The sequence below is a fragment of the Oryzias latipes genome, chromosome 16 (genome assembly GCF_053564925.1).
Source record: "Oryzias latipes strain Hd-rR chromosome 16, Olatipes_Hd-rR_3.1".
NCBI lineage: Eukaryota > Metazoa > Chordata > Actinopteri > Beloniformes > Adrianichthyidae > Oryzias > Oryzias latipes.
In genome coordinates, this window is record NC_136252.1 from 12,730,834 (window position 1) to 12,748,857 (window position 18,024).

Here is an 18,024-nt window from a genome sequence, read left to right on the forward strand (position 1 = left end):
AAAAGAAGATAAGAAAGGCTTGTTTTAGTTGTAGCATTAACGTTGAAACCTGTTGCTTGTCCCTAAAGCTGCGCCCAGACAACGAACATGATTCGTGCGGCACAGGCGGCCAGTTTCAATGTGAAGGTGCGTTCATATCAGCCGCGTGTGGTGCGTTCAAAAACACGCTACACGCGTGTTTTTGAACTTCATGAACGCTCATTCAGCCGATGGTGTTCACACGCAGGGAGCGGCTGTTTACTAGCCCTCGTCCGCTACCAACAGTGGGATCAAACCTAATGAGAAAAGTCAAAGCGATGCAAATCTTGCTCCAGCCCTTTCGTTTACACAGCTCTGATCCTATAAATGTCCATCTTAGTGTCATATTAATCCAACCAAACAAAAAAAGTCTAAAATTAATTTGTCCTTCATGATTTTTTTGACAAAATTTAAAATTACACATTTTTTTCCATTTGGAACATTAAAATCTAAAACATAACGCAGTATAGCATCTTACAAATAGAAAACTAGAACAAATTTCAAGCAGCAAATGAAAAAAAAACATATCTATAGATTGTGCATGTCACAATGACAATAAAGCCAGTTCCTGTTCTAAATTAATCCTGAAATGCTCTCCATTTTTGTTAATAGAATTCTACCAAAATGTTTCCTTGTAACCAACAGTACAAAAATCTTTTTGTCTTTATCTATTATGGACTGAATATTAGTATGATATTCACTCTTATTATTCTTTTTAATCATTATTCCTAAATATGTAATTTGTTTTTTTAGGGGAATATTGAGAATTATTGTTTTGTACTTTGTGATCATGTTTACAACGGTTGGTACTCACGTTTTTTGAATAGGATGCTACATTCACATCACTATCAAATCTGAGACCTCAACTGGTGACAGTCCCATGTTGCCACGATTAAGAGTGAAAAAGTTAAACCGGTTGAACTTTCAGCACACGATCAATGAATGCCTGATTTGTGGAGGGCGGGTAATCGGACTTAAAAAGTTGTATAGCAACATGCGATCACGAGCGTTCTGGACCTGAAAACTCAAAATTCTGGTAAATTTACGCGTGTTTGCATAGACTTTACATTGAAAGTGGCCGCTTAAATGCAAGTCGCCGCTTCTGGTTTGTATGCACCTTCAGACCCGGGATTTTTGGAGACAGAACACAACTGAAAGATACAGTACGATATACTGTATATAATCTACTGTATGCTACTCTGCATTTAAAGTAAAAGCGTAGCACCATCAGCTCCACGGAGGAAGTGTGTGTTAGCTTAGGGGGTGGTGGCAGCGCAGACTCTTCCTGGAAGGGGCTGTTCTCAGCTGTTTATGTCCCCTCCGTGAGGACCTGCATGTTTTCGTGGGTTGGGAGGGGCTGGTGCTCAGAGTGTGGGTTTTTAGAGGAATACTCAGAAATGCATGAACGGATTAAAAATACAGCTTTTGGGTTGTTTATAGTGAGGAATGACCAAAAAAAAGTTGATTTTGCATGACATGATACATGCCCTTAAATACAGTTTTTGTTTGTTGAGTTACTTAAATGACTAGGTTAGTGTAGAAAAAAACAGTATTATAAACATGTACAAAAGCAGGTCTCTGGTTACTTTATTTTTATTTGTGGATTTGATATTTTACCATTGTGATCAACATTTCTTTTCTGAAATAAGAATCTTTCTTTATTGCTTTCTAAAGAAACAAAATAAATCATTTATTTTTTTCCTTTTAAAGATCCTAATGAAGACGATCAATAACACATCTACTACAGTCTTTCCAAAAAGTCCTGTAATGTGAGCAGATCCTGTAAGATAATGAACTTTCTCTGTTTGGTCTCCACAAAGGGAACAATTGGCATTCATGTCTCTTTTAAATTAAGTTATGTAGTGACTAGCAGAATAACACTTGTGTCTACTTTTAAATCAAACGTCCCCAACTTGTTTTGTTACTAGCAACCTTTAAGAAATTATGCAAATGCTTCGCCAATCTTTGTTTTTGACTTTAAACTCACATCAAATCAAGCCCCTAGTGACGTCACGCCCCCAAAAAAAAACATCCTACGAGAAATTTATTTTTGTTGTCATTGTTTTTTTATATGGAGGAAAAAAGTTAAAAGTTATTCAACGATAAGCGTAGATTTAATTTTTTTTAATAGCCTTAAGTTTTTGTTTATGTTTCTGTACTGTTTTCTAATAAAGGTTATTGAATTCAAACATGGCGGCGCCCTAGGAGAAGTTGCGATGCAGAAAGTGAGGTGGTTAAAACTGTTTTAATGCTAGCGTGTACGTCAGACAACATGTCTTTAATGTCATTTTATACTCGATGGAACTCAGCGTGGAAACGGAGAGGCTTTCCAACAACTCGTAAGTGGCTTTTCCAGCTTTGTTGTCTTATTTCCTTCGTTGAGTTCAGAAACGAGCGAAAAAGGTTCAAGTGATAAATAAAAAACGCCGTCTCGGTTTGTCGTCTTGTTGTGTTGGCTAATTGATAGATAATAGTTCAATTTCTTTTAGACTGCAGAGCAGAAAATCCACGCGAGAACCGGAACAGTTTTTCTGCAAACCAGGACAGCTGCTAGTCTAAAAACGGTTTTAGAACTGGAATAAGTGGAGGAAAGATGGGTTAATAATAATAATAATAATAATAATAATAATAATAAGCTCTGATGTCTGTCTCTGTCTGTGTTTCATGGCTTTTTTAAAAAATACAATCAATGTGTGTACGTAAGTTCCAGTCTTTTAAAAAAACACTCAAAACGGCAATTAAAACTCATTTCAGAATAAAATAATCAAAGATTATTTTAGAATTGGTTGCATAACATAATCAAACTAATAAATGTTTGTGTCATGATGAAAGATTGTTAATGATCTGGTTTAGCTCCAAAGGTCCGTTCGTTTTTCTTATGGTCTGTGTGTCTCTTTCAAGTGGACAGTTTGTTAAAAATAAAAGCACCCACGGGGGAATATTTTTAGTGGGGGAGATTTCCTCAACTGTCCAATATTTTGCTATCATGAGATTTTCACGCTTTAGGGACAAAAAACTTTCTTAAACCAAAAGATTTCCATAATAAATAGCTAGTACGATGGTATTAAATGCTACATATTTTGGCTTCTGTGCTTCTTTTTGGCAGAAGTAGTTAATACTGCTTGCCCTGACGTAATCTAACCAAATTAAATGCTGGAACGTTTTCAGCCGATTGTGTTCTGGTTGAGTGTTTCCAGAAGGAGTTCCTTATTGCATCAGATACATCTCTAAAGCACCTAAACATTTGTTCCATTTGAAATAACTTCACTGTTTGTGTGTGTTTGATTTTTTTTTTCCTCACAAAAATATCTTAAAGGATACAGTTTGGCCCCCGTCTTTCACCTTTATATTTCTGTGATGCCAGGCCTCCATTAATCAGTAGAGAATTCTAATTACATTGCCTCCAGCTCAATTTTGGAAGTGTAAAAAAAAGGCTAAGAAGCCTTGAAGACATTGTTGCCCCTACTGCCATGGTTTTGTGTGTGTGTGTGTGTTTGTGTTCTTGCTCATGTAATTTATTGAGCAAATGTTCGTCAGATCATGTGAGCACATTATGGGGAAAAGAGTTGTTCTGTAGCATCCATGTGTAGACGAATAAAAATAAAAGGAGACACGGCGGCAATGATTTAAGGGAAACCATTTTTTTTATGCCGTAAAGAGTTTAGTCTTTAATGAATTCCTGAAAATCTTTTTAGTTTGTTCACCATAATCCAGTAGTGACCAAAAAAAAAAAACCTCTGGAAGGTGTGCAGCCTTTTTAAGATGAGGCGGTTTTTATTTCCTGTTCAAATTTTTTGTGCCTCAGTAAAGTTTTTAAATGGTTGAAATTCTGGTTAATACACTAAAATAGCAACAGAAGCAAGGATTTGATCCAGCACTGATGGTACCTTTTGGTCCAAAGCAGAACTCCATTTGTGATATTAAATTTTACTAAAGCATCACTTTATCCCTGGACTACGGTGGCCTAGAGGTACCAGACACGCTTACATTTAAAATACAGCAACAACAACAATATTAAGGGTATTCCCTTTATGTTAAGCAGCCGGCCGGCAAGTGCAAAACACGACAGCAAAGAGCAAGGAAAAATGAACGTAGCTACCCAAAGGACGCTAACCTTACCTTGCTAAACATTTTTGTAATTTTATTGTAGTAATATAATTTAAAAAATGCTTTTGGGCTGTCTCATGTATTTTTAACGTTCACATAAAGAAAACAGTAAAAAATAACTTTAAAAAAATCATACAAACTTGGTTTTATATTATGTTCCTTTCTGTTAGAAGTCGTGTCTCGGCTTTCGTTGTTGTGTTTCAGTATTTGTTCATTTGTACCGAGATTGGTTGTTGTTGTCATCGTTGTCGTCTCTTAAATGTAAGCTCGTCTTGCACCTCTCGGCCACCGTACTGTGGACCATGAAACAGACATGCCAGAGCCAGAGGCTGCTTGCAGAAGTTTTTAGTCACTCATCGTGGAAAACTCCCAAATGGATGAAGCCAGTCGCCATAGAAACATTGCTCCATCTCGCCTCTGCCCACTCACTCACACTGTCAGAGAAGCAGCCAGGCTGGAGTGCTCGGCGCTCCCCGTCGCAGCCGGAGGGAGCGGCTCTGTCTGCTGCGATGCTCGGCTGTTACTCCAGAGAATCGGGTGGAAGCGAGTTAAAAAATAAATAAAAATAAAAATACAAGTCCCAATAGCAGGTGGGCGGAGGATGATAGCCAGGGCGAACTTTTGTTATACTCATCTGGTTGACAAAGCCACCCCCCCCCAGGCAGATCATACTTTCACTGTAAGATGAAGAAGCTGATTTTGCATCTAATTAAAGCTACAAGTCTTTAGAATCTTGATTTGCAAAGTTGATAGAAATCTGTTGTCAGCATGGATGAAGAGGTTTAGATGATGGATGTTGATTCATTTTCTTCCTATTTGTTCCTGTGCTTATCTTTACTGCTGTCAGTGTCTCGCTGTCTGAGACCAGCATGCATCACTGCTGCGATATTATTGTCTTGACAGCTCAGGTTAACAGCAGTTTTCCTCCTCTGCCGTGGATGCAGTGTACAGATTTATCAGGTTACCTTGGAAACCAGGGTTATGCACATCTTCAAGTGTTTTTGTAGTTGTTAAAAAGGTAATATTAGGTGAAATGTGTTTAGTGTTCTTGCAGTTGACTTTCTGACCAGATCCCTTCATTAATTCTTTCTCTATTGATTGTTTTTCTTTAGCTTTTTTTGTGGTTTGTGTCAAGTTGACTGAATTTACTACCAAATACTTTCTCTTGCCTCACAGTATCAGACAGAGACCGGGATGGTTAGAAAGTCTGTTTTTTGTTGGAGAAGTAGGTGATTTTTTTTTTTTTTTTGGCTGAAGCTCACTGGGCCGGGCCAGCTCCGTTCTGGCACCTCCATGCGTTCTGGGTTCTGTAAAGACGTGGACAGCCTCGTCTCAGAGAAATGAAGATAATTTATTTTAAAGATCTTGCTGTGTAAAGAATTGTGGGTAAATGTGACTATTGATATTTGCTTACATCCTTAAAAAAAACCTACTTAATGTGAGCTTTGTAATCCTGCTTGTAGTTAGATCTGCAGTCAGAACGCCGTGACTGTCCACCTGTACCTCCCACCTCACGCCGCTCTATTATTTTGCAGGAGACGCCATCATGCAGGCGCTACAGGCCAAGCTGCCACGGCCCATGCTGTGTGCAGCCCGGTTCAGCCACTGCACAACTCTTCAGTTGGGTCCGGTTCGGCGCCTGCGGACCCCCCACACCCGCACCTTATTCAGCGAGACAGGAGTGTGGGACACAGATTACCGAAGCGAGACCAGGTGCAGAGTGGAACGGTGGTGGCATCCACGTGTTATGGCGCAGTGGCAGAAGGATGCACTGGAAGAGGTAGGAGGGCTTTATGTTGAATCAGGAGGGGAGGGGCTGCATGGGAGCCCCCCCCCCCTCCCCTTTTTATACTATAAACCTTAATCTCAACATTTTTGAGTCATAAAAAAACCTAGAATGCATTCACTGAGGACTCTTATAAACTCACAACATGAGCTTGATGCTTCCTTCAGTTTTTTGTTTTGGTTTTGTTTTTTTGCTACCAAACCGACAAGAATAACGACAACTTTATTTGAACAGTTTGGCTTTTTTGTAGATTATTAAAAGCAATTTTTGTGCAGATGTAAAACTTGAAGACCCTTTGGTTCAGAAGTGAAAACCAACAACTTGAATTCAGATTCAAATAGGGAATTCAGTTTTTATCAAGCTGCTTGAGAGCTTTTTGTTGTAAAAATTCCAGATAGATCAAATTTAAGATATTAAAGTGAATCCATATCAATAAATGAGTGGCCGAAGTGACTGGTGTGCTATTAACAAAAACTAGATTTTACCCAAATTCTGACTCCCGCAGGTTGTCCTGCTCTCAGACTGTGACCTGTAGGCAGGCATGCTTTCGTACTAAGAAGCTACAGACCTAACATGAGAGAGAATCCTGTTAAGAGGCTTTAATCCTAAACTTTAAAAGCAAATCTTGTCCAGTACTGCCTGACTACTTTAATTTATTGATATGAAATGTCAAATGTTTGGATGCTTGTCTTTGTTTTCAAAGAGGTCACAAACAGGTAGGAGGTGGTGTAAACCATACAGCTAAGACCAAAGCTTAGAGTTCTTCTTTAGTTTGTTTGTAGATGGTTTGCATCGGATTTCATGTAATGGAATAAAAATGGTCAAAAAGACAAAGGACAAGGTCCATGTGGAGCAACAGTAACAATGTGGTCCTCCAGTACGAGTGAAGATGCTGGAGGACTCGGAAATACGACTTTAGACAGGCATGCACGCAAAACGTCCAGCCGAGATCGTTTTCTTCTCACAGTTTTGCTATGATGGAATGTTAGAATATAAGCCACAGCAAAAAAAAAAAAAAAAAAAGACAAACAGCAAAATTAGTAACACAGAGCCCAACACAGTAGGAAAGTGAAACCCTAGATCCAAGATGCACACAAGCCCAAAATACTTCACAAAAGTGGACCCACTTTGCTGATTTCTGACTGGTTTGTGACTTCATTTTTAGGCTTTTAGTCAGTGTTTTTATGAACAAAAACTTTGGTAAGATGGAATCCAGAATTTGGTCACTAAAGTCCAACCAGAACATTGGTGACCCCAGTGGAAGTCCAGGACAATTCAAATGTTTAAAAGACAACACTATTGCTTTTGGCTCTGTACCCCGGTCATATGGAGTCCTATACTGTTCATAATTAAATAAATAAATATTTAATTAAATAAATAAATATGACGTCATGCAAATACACAATAAACCAATAAATCTCTCATAAACATATAAAAAGATCATGAAATTGTGAAAAACCTGCACACTGATTTTAAATTAGCCATTTTATTATTCAATATATTTCATTTTGCTTTAAAAACCTGTTCATTATTTTAAAACAGCATTTTAAAATATTCATTTTTAATCATGTTGAATATTATTATAATTCTGTCTTTTTTCAGAAGCTCGTATTTCAAAATCAATATTTTCCAGAGTAGCTTTGTTTTTATTTCATGTTGCTGTTTTTTCACAATGGCGTATTTATTTCATGAAGAGCTTTTTCAGCAGAATGGGTCTTTCTGTCAATCAGTGAAAGTGGGCGGGATCTAAACGCTCATTGGCTCATCCATGGAAATCGACCTCGATACCCGCTCAGCGGTGTGCCAGTCAGAGAGATTATATGTTTCAGCGATATCCGCGCGGCTTTGGTTACATTAGAGATCAAATAGAGTCAAACAATCTGTCTGCTGCAGAAGATGCAAACATGTACGACTCTGTTTTTGTAGTTTGAGGGTTTGTGTGGACCAAACCACAGAGGAGCTCCGGTCATCCACGTCTCGAAGTCCCCGGTTGAAACACTCCTCATTCTTACGCCATTCACTTATAGCTCACATCGTGCCTGATGTCGGCTCGCGGGAGGTGAGCTGGCGGACCGACAGTCAGACCAAGCAGCTACGCAAAGCGGGACAAGCCTGCTCTGGCCTCCTGAACCTTATGATATTTTTCTATTTTCAATGAGACAATGATGATTATAATCAGGTCCTCTGATTTTATTTTTCCCTCTCAGGGAAAATGTTGAACCTTTCCTGTGATGACGTTTCTGACATCTTAACACTCTCCATGTACATTGTGCATCCATGCATTGTGACTGATATAAGCACAATCAACCGCTCCATGTGGCTATCAGGCTAAAAACATTAGCTTGTTGCCCCTCCCACACGCGGCATGGTGCATTCATGGCAACTCCAGTTCATAGAAGCTTAGTGGAACTCCAACAACCACCCAGCCTAACTTAGACCACTACTATACGTTCATGAGAAGATGAAAATTTCCGAACCGACCACAAAATCACCTGAATTATGCACACTCGCCCAAAGCCACTTTTATCCGCAAATTTAGAACCAAAACTGCCCAATTTCTGGTAACACTGTGGATGTGTTGAGGTGCATACTCCCCCTAGTGTTGAGGGGTGGGCATTGCGCCGTCACGTTTGCTGAAGCGTCTTCGATCGATGTAGTCAGGGTGCTGCTGCTCATGTCTGAGTAAAGGAGTAGCCAATCACAAAAGTGTCTCCACCTTGTCTAGTTTGATTGACAGATAGACCCATTCTCCTGAAAAAGCTCTTCATGAAATAAATACGCCATTGTGAAAACAGCCACATGAAATAAAAACAAAGCTACTTTGGAAAATATTGGTTTTGAAATCCGAGGTTCTGAAAAAAGACGTAAAATTATAATATATTCCACATGATTAAAATGAATATTTTTAAAATGCTGTTTTAAAATAATGAACAGGTTTTTAAAGCAAAATGAAATATATTGAATAATAAAATGGCTAATTTAAAATCGGTGTGCAGGTTTTTCACAATTTCATGATCTTTTTATATATTTATGAGAGATTTATTGGTTGATTGTGTTTTTGCATGAGGTCATATTTATTTATTTAATTAAATATTTATTTATTTAATTATGAACAGTATAGGACTCCATACGGTCAGGCTGAAACCAGAACACACCATGCTCCCCTTTGTCACAGATTCTGTGAACTGTTTGTTTCTGCAGATATTCCTGTTAAACTGAGTTCACAAACTGAGCTTTGCAGATCACTGGATAATGTCTAAGCTGCAGGAAAAGCTGTTGTAAACCGGCTGCATCCTTGCAGTGAGGACTCCTGCAGCTGAGGGATTGTGGGATTTTCCAGTATTTCTACCGGAGTGATAAAGCAGAAAAAAAAGGCCAAAGATTTTAGTGTCCTTAGTATTTTCGTCTCGGGCCACGCCGGACCTTTGTCTGTGATTTTTGGTGGTGTGTGTGTGTTTTCAGTCTGGGAGGGGGGGACAGTGATGAAGCGCGTTCATGACAGGACCGAGGTCCTAATTAATGTCCTGAAAAATTCATGACTCAGGTTTCCTGTTATCATCTGTCGCCGAGTGGAACTGGAACTTGCAGCGTTGCTGCGGCAACCGTATAGTGACTGTAAAACCCGTCATTATCTGTGCCACTGCCGCTTGTGTTTTGACATTCAGATAAGCCAACCGTGGAGCTTGAAATACTGATACACTGGATGTGAGTGAGCAGCGTTATCGCTCCTGACCTCACCAGTTAACCCTTTCCGCTCCATGATAGATCTTTCCAGCAGCTACGCTGCCTGTCTGGTCTCTGTCAGGTTCAAGCTTTCGGATCTTTACCTAACATTCTGTTAAAGCTGAACAGATGCTTTTATTTCATTATTGTGTGTTTTTTTTTTTTTAGAATTCCCAAAAGAAGAAGTTTTATGTCCTCTCCATGTTTCCGTACCCGTCGGGCCGGCTCCACATGGGCCATGTTCGAGTGTACACCATCAGTGACGCCATCGGGCACTTCCAGAGGATGAGAGGTCATGAGGTATGTTTATGTAAACTGAAGCATCGTAGCCTTCCAAAATAAAAGCTCGAGCAGATCACCAGGTCGGTGCTTCTGTTGCTCTCGGGATGCTCTGTGTTGCAGCCAGTAAGACCTCTCTAACTGAAAACATTGCTTCAACCTCATTTTCAGGGAGTGCTGCTTCTTGTACACTGGTTTCAACATTCAACTTTTCAGCAGAAATAAACATGTTTAGATTAGTCAGATTGTTCCTCGTAACTTTATAGCTGGAGAGATATTAGGATTTTGTCTGATCCTTAAAAGGAAAGCATGGGCTGCACGGTGGAGCAGTGGTTAGTGCTCTTGCGTCACAGCAAGAAGGCCCCGGTTCAAGTCCCGGCTGCGGGACCTGAAACAGAACGTCAATGGGGGACCTTTTTGTGTGGAGTTTGCATGTGTGTGTGGGTTTTCTCCGGCTTCCTCCCACCATCCAAAAACATGCTTTATAGGTCAATTGGTCAATCTAAATTGTCCCTAGGTGTGAGTGTGAGAGTGCATGGGTGTGTGATTGTGGACATTCTACCCTGTGACAGACTGGCGACCTGTCCAGGGTGTCCCCTGCCTTCGCCCACAAGTGGCCGGGACAGGCTCCAGCAGCCCCGTGACCCCAAAAGTGATAAAACGGATAAGATGAACTTAACAAGAAAGCAACCAAAGCAGGGGTCTGCAGCCTCCAATCATTTGGTTTGATTTCTTACCGACTACCACCCAACAGGAGCCTCAAAGTCTGACTTCACCTTTCAAAAAATAGAACACTGAGTTGTATTTCTGTTATACTTTGACATTTGTCAGCCAGATATTACCGGTAACTAAAATTACCGTAATTTCCGGACTACAAGCCGCTACTTTTTTCCTGCGCTTACAGCCCTGCGGCTTTTTCAGTGACGCGGCTAATTTATGGATTTAATTAGCGGCCGCCATGTACGTATTTTCGAACTCAGTGAATAGTTTGAATTCTTTATCTAACACCAAGCTCAAGGCATTTTTATTCAACACACCTCTTAGCAGCCAAACAGCATGCACTTGACTTCAGGTCTTAGACACTTCAGTCATGGTTCAACAAAACGAAACACGCATGCCCGGCCGCATCCCAGAATCCTTTGGGGCCATTAGACCCAACGTGCACGTGATCGCCGCTACAATATGATGAAGCTTTCAAGTTAAAAGCAATCGTTAAAAGCAGCGTAAAAAAGTCCACCGTCACCAACGGGTTTGGAAAAGCCGGTTTGCTGCGTGACGGAGAGAACAGCGCATGGAGTGAATTTACACTCCATTTACGGTTTCTAAGGAAACCATAAATGGAGACATCTTCTCCTGCTGCTCTTATAGAGCTGCGGGGCCGATGGCAGTCTGAAGGCTCCCACACGTAACAACGCATCCGCCCCTCATACACAAAACGTACAGTATTAAGTCCGATTGCTTTGCACAGAAACGATTTGCTCCATCCACCGGCGCAACGGGGACGAAGTGCTCCTCCTTGAAGCCGCCCTGGCCAGAACTGTCGGAGTAGATAGGAAGGGGAGACAAGGAGCACGCGGGGCGGGAGCGGAGCGCAGAGGCGTCCGCGGAGTGCAGAGGCTTCTGAATTCTGACGCACGCGCCGCACTGAGGCGCGCGTATCGCGCTGAGGCGCGCGCTTTTCAGTCGCCGCTGCTTTATTTTACCGTTGTGTTTTCTAACCAGTCCTGTTACTCCCATAACGCTGCTGCGACACAAGCGGAAGGAGAGCTTTACCCGTTCACCCCTCCATGCACTGCTGCTACTTGCTCATTCTTAAAGACGTACAACAGAATGGCGAGCCGGGCATTGGCCCCGCCTTTAGCCCCTAAGACTCATGGGAAATGTGGAATCGCGGAGGTAAATTTCCTCATCATAACTGAGGGATGTAATGTTGATTATATGGTTACTGTTTGTAATTTTATGTTAGATACCTAGATTGTCAATAAGTAAAAAAAAAAATGAAATAAAAACACCATAACTGAGGGACTTGTGAACAGAATAGAGGTCCATGCTGTTTGTCAGATGTCGATACACTCAAATACGTGAACCCGAGGCAAAATTGGCACCACCCACAATGTGCTAATGTATTGCACTCACTCTGGGATGCTGGGCGTGATCTGTCAGGATGACAATATCGGCTATCACGTGTGCGGCTTGTACTCTGACGCGGCTTGTATATGTATAAAAGCAGTCAAACACGTGAATATGGGTGGGTGCGGCTTGTAATCGGGTGCGCTTTGTAGTCCGGAATTTACGGTAATTCAGAGCTAAGTGACTTTTACAGGATTTTTTGAACCATAAGCTACACTTAAAATTTGGAGCCAATTTATACATTTGAATTGTAAATTTATTGTTATCGCGATATCAGGCTGTGCAATATGCATAGGACGGCAAAAATTGTGACAAATGGTAACCTTAAACGTGCCAAAAAACAGCTGCTTATCTCAGCTTGACGTGTGATTTAGTTTTGTGACGATACCTTTTAATTTAACATTTGAGTCCAAATACTATTTTTTGCAGTGATTTTTAAGGTTTAAAAAGTATTTGGATTTCATTGAACGGCGATTAAAAAGCAAAAATATTACACAATCACACAATTCACCAACCACTGAGTGTTACAGGAAGAAATTGTTTTTTCTAGTCATAAGTTCCCTTCCATCTGATAATATTTTCTTACCTTTCTTTTTATTCTGATTCAAATTTAATTTGAATTAATTCATAAATAACAGAAGTTGCAGTAGACTGCTGGAAAGTTTGAAAAAACCACATTCAAAGAGTTTGACCAACACTGAAACCTGTAGTTTCACTTTCTCTACTTCTTCATAAGATAAAACATTTGAATGTGTTTTTTCTGTCCAAATGACGACTGAATTTACTTTTAAAGAGCAACAAGGTGCAGTCAGAGGAATAAAACAAGCTTCAGGAACAATGCAAAGCCTTTACAAAGAGATGGAACATTATAAGAAGCCCAATTATCTGTTCCTAATGGAGGGGGGAAAAAAGAAGCGGGCGATTGAGTTAAGCAACATAAAAAGCTTGAAGAAGACGAGCAGAGCATATTTTCCTGGTGGAGAGAAATCCTTTATAGCATCCAGACAAATTAAAAACTCTCTCCTGGAAGAAAACATATCGTTATCCATCTGGATGGGGGCTACGAGGTGCGAGAGACCACTCTTCTGTTGTTCCTGCCAGGTGGGAAAAATGTGGGCCAGGGCTGCAGCTCCAGCAGCCAGCGGGAGTGTAGTTGAGCAGGGCATGCGAGCAGTCCCAGGGGCTCTCTGGGGTCTGCACCTGCAGCTGAGCGTGTCATCCTTCTGCCTTTGCTGTGTCTCTGATTAACTGCCTGCAAGTTCCATTTTAAATAAAGCATGGTTAGGAAAGTATGGCTCTTTTTTTCCTTCGGCAGAACAAATAGACTCGACCTAAGCAAACAAATCATTTGCCTGCGCAACACGAGAGCCAGATTTAACACCCACTTCTTCAAAGAATTGAATAAAAACCAGGTAGAGCAACTCAGAAACAGCAATCTATGGAAAGTTGAAAGTAAGACACACTTGGAATAGAAGCAGGAAACAGGAAAACATGTTGGTTTGAAGGAGGCCATCTGCCTGCTTCCTTCTGAAAGTTTCCTGAAGCCAACATTGCTCTGTCATCAATAAAATGCAACAGTCCTGTATTTAAAAAAATCTCTTATTTTTGTTTAAACAGCTCCTTCTGTGAGTGAGATTTTTTTTTTGGTGCTACCTTTACCCTATTGACTGCTTTTTAATATAAAACTGGGGTTGTGAGAAGTTAAACCTGTGATGGTAAATTTAAAAAAAAAAATCCCTACTCCTGATCTGAAGAGCTCTCCAGTCTCATAGATCAGTGTCGTTTCAAATCAAAGTGTTTTAATCTATACCACTCTGACACACCGTTTGATTCCACTATTGCTGTTGTTCACGCGGCTCCATCTCCAGCCTCTGAAACGTCCCACTTCTTTCCTCACTTCTGCTTTTGACCAGACAACAGCTCACTGGACGATCTTTGCTTTTCTCGTAGTTTTCCGTGTGGATTTGGCCCGTTTTAACTCTTTTTCTGTCGCGAGTCTCCCCAAACAAAAACTGGGTTTCACATGAACGCTTAAAGCGTTCTGCCTTAGACTTCATGTTCTCCTGGCATCTGTCGGAAAAGGAAGCTGTTCTGCCGTGTGCACACAGTGGAATGAAAAAGCTCTGCTTCTATTACCGCTTTGCCGTTTTACTTATTTCTCACAAGACAGGTTGTCCTCAAATCAGTTGGCTCTGACTCCCACGCCCATGGTCCTGTGCTGCATGTCGCTCATCATCAGAAAAACACTGTCATCACCAGAACAGTAACAAGACCATACGGGCTCTTTGGCGGACAGCAGGAATTTAGCCCCTTCACTCTTGTCTATTCAAACTAACGTGACAAACCTGCTGCCATTTCCGAATGGCTTTGTGTTTTCCTGATCTTTTTTTAATGTTATTTACACAGGCTATCCTAAGCAGAAGCGTTTTCCGTTTGTGTGCCTGAATTCCCCCTGAGCAGCAAGCTGAGCCTCTGTCAGCATAGTGCCATCCCTGCACTCGGCTTTACAAATGAGGCCCATGCAGTTACCAAGGATACCAATTTGTCTGAAACATCAGCCCCGTTAAATTCCACGCAATGATCCTCTCCAGTTCTCGCTTCATTGTCACTGTGCTGCTCCTCCACTTTACTCAGCCTGAGCTTTCATCTCATTTGTCCCTCAGGAGAGAAAACTCGGCCAAGGAGCTGGAGACCGGATAAAAGGGCTGTCTGGGGCGCAGTTGAGGAAGGAGGGGGGGTAAAATAGATGATCTAAAGCAGAGAGGCGCAGGGACAAACAAAACGAGAGTGTGTCGTTGTGTAATTTTGTTTGGGAAGATGATGCTAGTCAACACATTATGTTTAATGCCTTCCATTCCAACATTTTACCTGAGTTCTACCTGTTGTTAGCCTTTTCATAGCAACATTTGGCCCTATGCAGCAGCAGGCATCCTTTGTGCTTCTAGCCTGGAGTAACCTGCACACATGAAGCCAAACTTTGATCTTCTTCTTATCCTCTTAAAAAGTACTTTAGTAGGGATGTAAAAGATACAGATAAAAGAAAAGATCAGTCTAGTACTAGGAGTAGCAGCAGTATCAGTTAAAAAAGCACAGCTATGAACAAAAATATGTTTTTAAAAAGATCTCAAATTTATCAGGAAGTAAATAATTTTTTGTTGTTGTCAGTGTCTGTTTCTCTTGTGTCTTTACTGTCTTTGACTTTTTATGTACATGTGATGTAAGTAAAAAGACATCCGATCACAAACCTGTTTCTACCTATTCAGGTTCATAACAATTGGCTGAAGGTCTCTTGTGTTTGCTAGTCTTATGATAACATCCAGCTGGGCGGTACGGCCTAAAAGAAATTTTTTTTTCACACCAAAGTCAGATTTTAATAGATTTTTTTCTTCCTCCATTTACTTTTTAAACAAAAAATGATAAATGACAGAATATATTTAGCAAAAAACATCTCCTTTGGGAGTTGACCTGAATTCAAAGTGCAATAATAATCTATAAAAATATTTGTAAAACATTAAAAAAACATGTAAAAAATGCTGCGGCTAGCTTGCGCGGAGAGAGCAGCACTTTTCCTGCTCAACAGAGTGCCTCTGTTTTAGTCGTTTAAACTGATTTGTCGAATTCCCAATTGTGCTAACACCAGCTTTTAGACTAATTTTGCAGCGTGCAGTTTTTCTCAAAAAGAAATGTTAATAAATGGCAATTTGAATCAATCGATCAACTCGATTTATCACCCAGTCCACGATAACCCTTCCCCCCCCCACAGCACTGCAAACAATACCTGAATATAATAAAACAACGCTTTAACTACAAAGAACAAAACAGTCTAAAAAACCCTAAAGGCCAGGTTTTGACATTCAAAGCTGTCATGTCTTTTAGATAGTTAGTTTGTTTTTGCGGCCTAAAATAAAAAGTGTCAGTAATAAAAAAAAAAACTTTTATTTATAGTTTTCATTTATAGTTTTAAATGCCATTTATAAATTAAAATCTAGATTATAATGATTTAGGTAACAGGACTGAATCGTATCCACACAAAGTTAGTTGAATCTTCGATGTATTGATTTGTGGATCATGTATAAAGATGCATGTCCAGTCATGTGAGAGGAAAAGATACACATCCCTATACTTTAGCTATCAGAGAAGTATTAGTATTTTTACTTAATAGTGGCTGTTGATGATGAGTTGGATAACTGTTGATCTGTTGTGCTCATCGTCACCTCAGGTGTTAAATCCGATGGGTTGGGATGCGTTTGGGCTTCCCGCTGAGAATGCCGCCATAGAGAGAAATTTGGATCCAGAGGACTGGACTAAAAGGTAATAATAAAAAACAAAAACAGACTGAATCATGTGATTAGTTCCTGTTGTTGGCATGTACTGAGGCCTTGGGTCTTCACTTCAGTAATATCCAGTCCATGAGGGGGCAGCTGGACGACCTGGGGCTGTGCTTCAACTGGGACCGGGTGAGTGAGAACTGGAGCCCCGACCGTTGTTTGAAAAAGAAAAAGTCTTATTTTATTTATTATCTAAATAAATTATTTCAATTACGATTTTTTTCTACTTCATAAAATAAGAATCCTCGGTAAGACTATCATGAGGCCCCATCTCCCTCCAGTCTCAAAGGCAAAACACTTAAAGCAGGTTAAGTGATTTTATTTTGATTGAAACCATAAGAGCTAGAGTATTTACTTCAGAGTGAACCCAGGCCAAACAAAAATTGGCCTACCTACCAAGAATCCAAATCTTACCTGGGAAAACGACATAGACCAAAAGACAATAACTTACCTCCCTTACATAACAAAAACAAGAGAAAACATGTTTCAAAATGAATGGCAGTCCACTCCTACATCTCTAAACTCTATATAGCTGGTTTTGGAAGAGGTGGGAGATGTCAAACGAGCCTCCTTGGGTCTTCCTCCTGGTTCCTTTTACAGCAGGTGTGATTCCAGGTGGGACTTCCGGCAGCCAATCCACTCCTGGTGCTGGAGCACTGCGCCAATCGCAGCCCGGCACACTGGAACTAAAAAAAGAACCTGATTGGGGAATGGATTGAATTATTTAAAGACTTTTTTTTTTTTTTTAAGAATTTTTGTGTTATTTCTAGGGGGCTGTTTTTGCAGTGTGAGGACCAAAAGCATCAACTACTTTGTCGGACTGCTACTTGGAGTGTTCGTAACACTTTGTACTGCAGACTTGACTCTGGCTTTCTTGTGCAGGAAGTGACCACTTGTCTCCCAGACTACTACAAGTGGACACAGTATCTATTTATCAAGCTCTTTGAATCGGGGCTGGCATATCAGAAAGAGGTAGGAATGGCCCTCAGCTTTTCATGGTTGTCATGGTTTTTCTTTTAGAAGAACTGATGTGATTGCATGTGAGTTTTCTGGCAGTCACACAAAATGATGAAAGCTCTTCATCCTTTACTCTTTAAGGCAAATGAATGCGCTGAAAGAGCTGGTGGAAGTCTTTCTGTGGGCTTTAATAAAATGGAGCAGTTCTTGAAAATCAGCTTTTGGTTTGTTTGTTGAATTCAAACGTTTCCTTTTCCTCCTAAACTGTGCAAGTTTTGTGTTCCAGGCTGTTGTTAACTGGGACCCTGTTGACCGGACGGTGCTGGCAGACGAGCAGGTGGATGAAAGCGGCCGGTCCTGGAGGTCTGGTGCTCTGGTGGAGCAGAAGCTACTGACACAGTGGTTCATAAAGACGACCAACTATGCCAAGGTACGGCTGCAATCTATGTGGGAAGGGGAAGTTTCTCCAAACCACTAAAATTGGTTCATATTTTCCGATTTGACACAAATTAACCAAATGTTTCTCTAGATGGTCACTTTATCGTTTGGTGAATGTAACTTATGCTGCTGTATTTCTGAATTTTCCTTTTTGCTGCCGCAGATGAGTGAATTTCCCCATCGTGAGATAAATAAAGTTATCTAATCTAATCTAATTTTAACTACAACATGAGTTGTGTTTAGTTGTGACAACTATTT

General features: G+C 40.5%; 1 protein-coding gene across 2 annotated transcripts in view; it reads left to right on the plus strand.

Moving 5' to 3' along the window:
• The window catches only part of lars2 (leucyl-tRNA synthetase 2, mitochondrial), a 45,858-nt gene that overhangs the window by 4,138 nt on the left and 23,696 nt on the right, over positions 1-18,024 (plus strand). The window contains exons 1-7 of one of the 2 annotated variants that reach the window (XM_023963893.2): positions 2,150-2,357; positions 5,661-5,905; positions 9,803-9,934; positions 16,263-16,354; positions 16,440-16,500; positions 17,254-17,343; positions 17,615-17,758. In XM_023963893.2, coding sequence (XP_023819661.1) covers positions 2,267-2,357; positions 5,661-5,905; positions 9,803-9,934; positions 16,263-16,354; positions 16,440-16,500; positions 17,254-17,343; positions 17,615-17,758 — 855 coding nt within the window. In that variant the 5' untranslated portion in view covers positions 2,150-2,266. Of the gene's footprint in view, positions 1-2,149; positions 2,358-5,660; positions 5,906-9,802; positions 9,935-16,262; positions 16,355-16,439; positions 16,501-17,253; positions 17,344-17,614; positions 17,759-18,024 lie in introns of those variants that run through there. The other variant, XM_023963894.2, reaches the window with a different exon arrangement.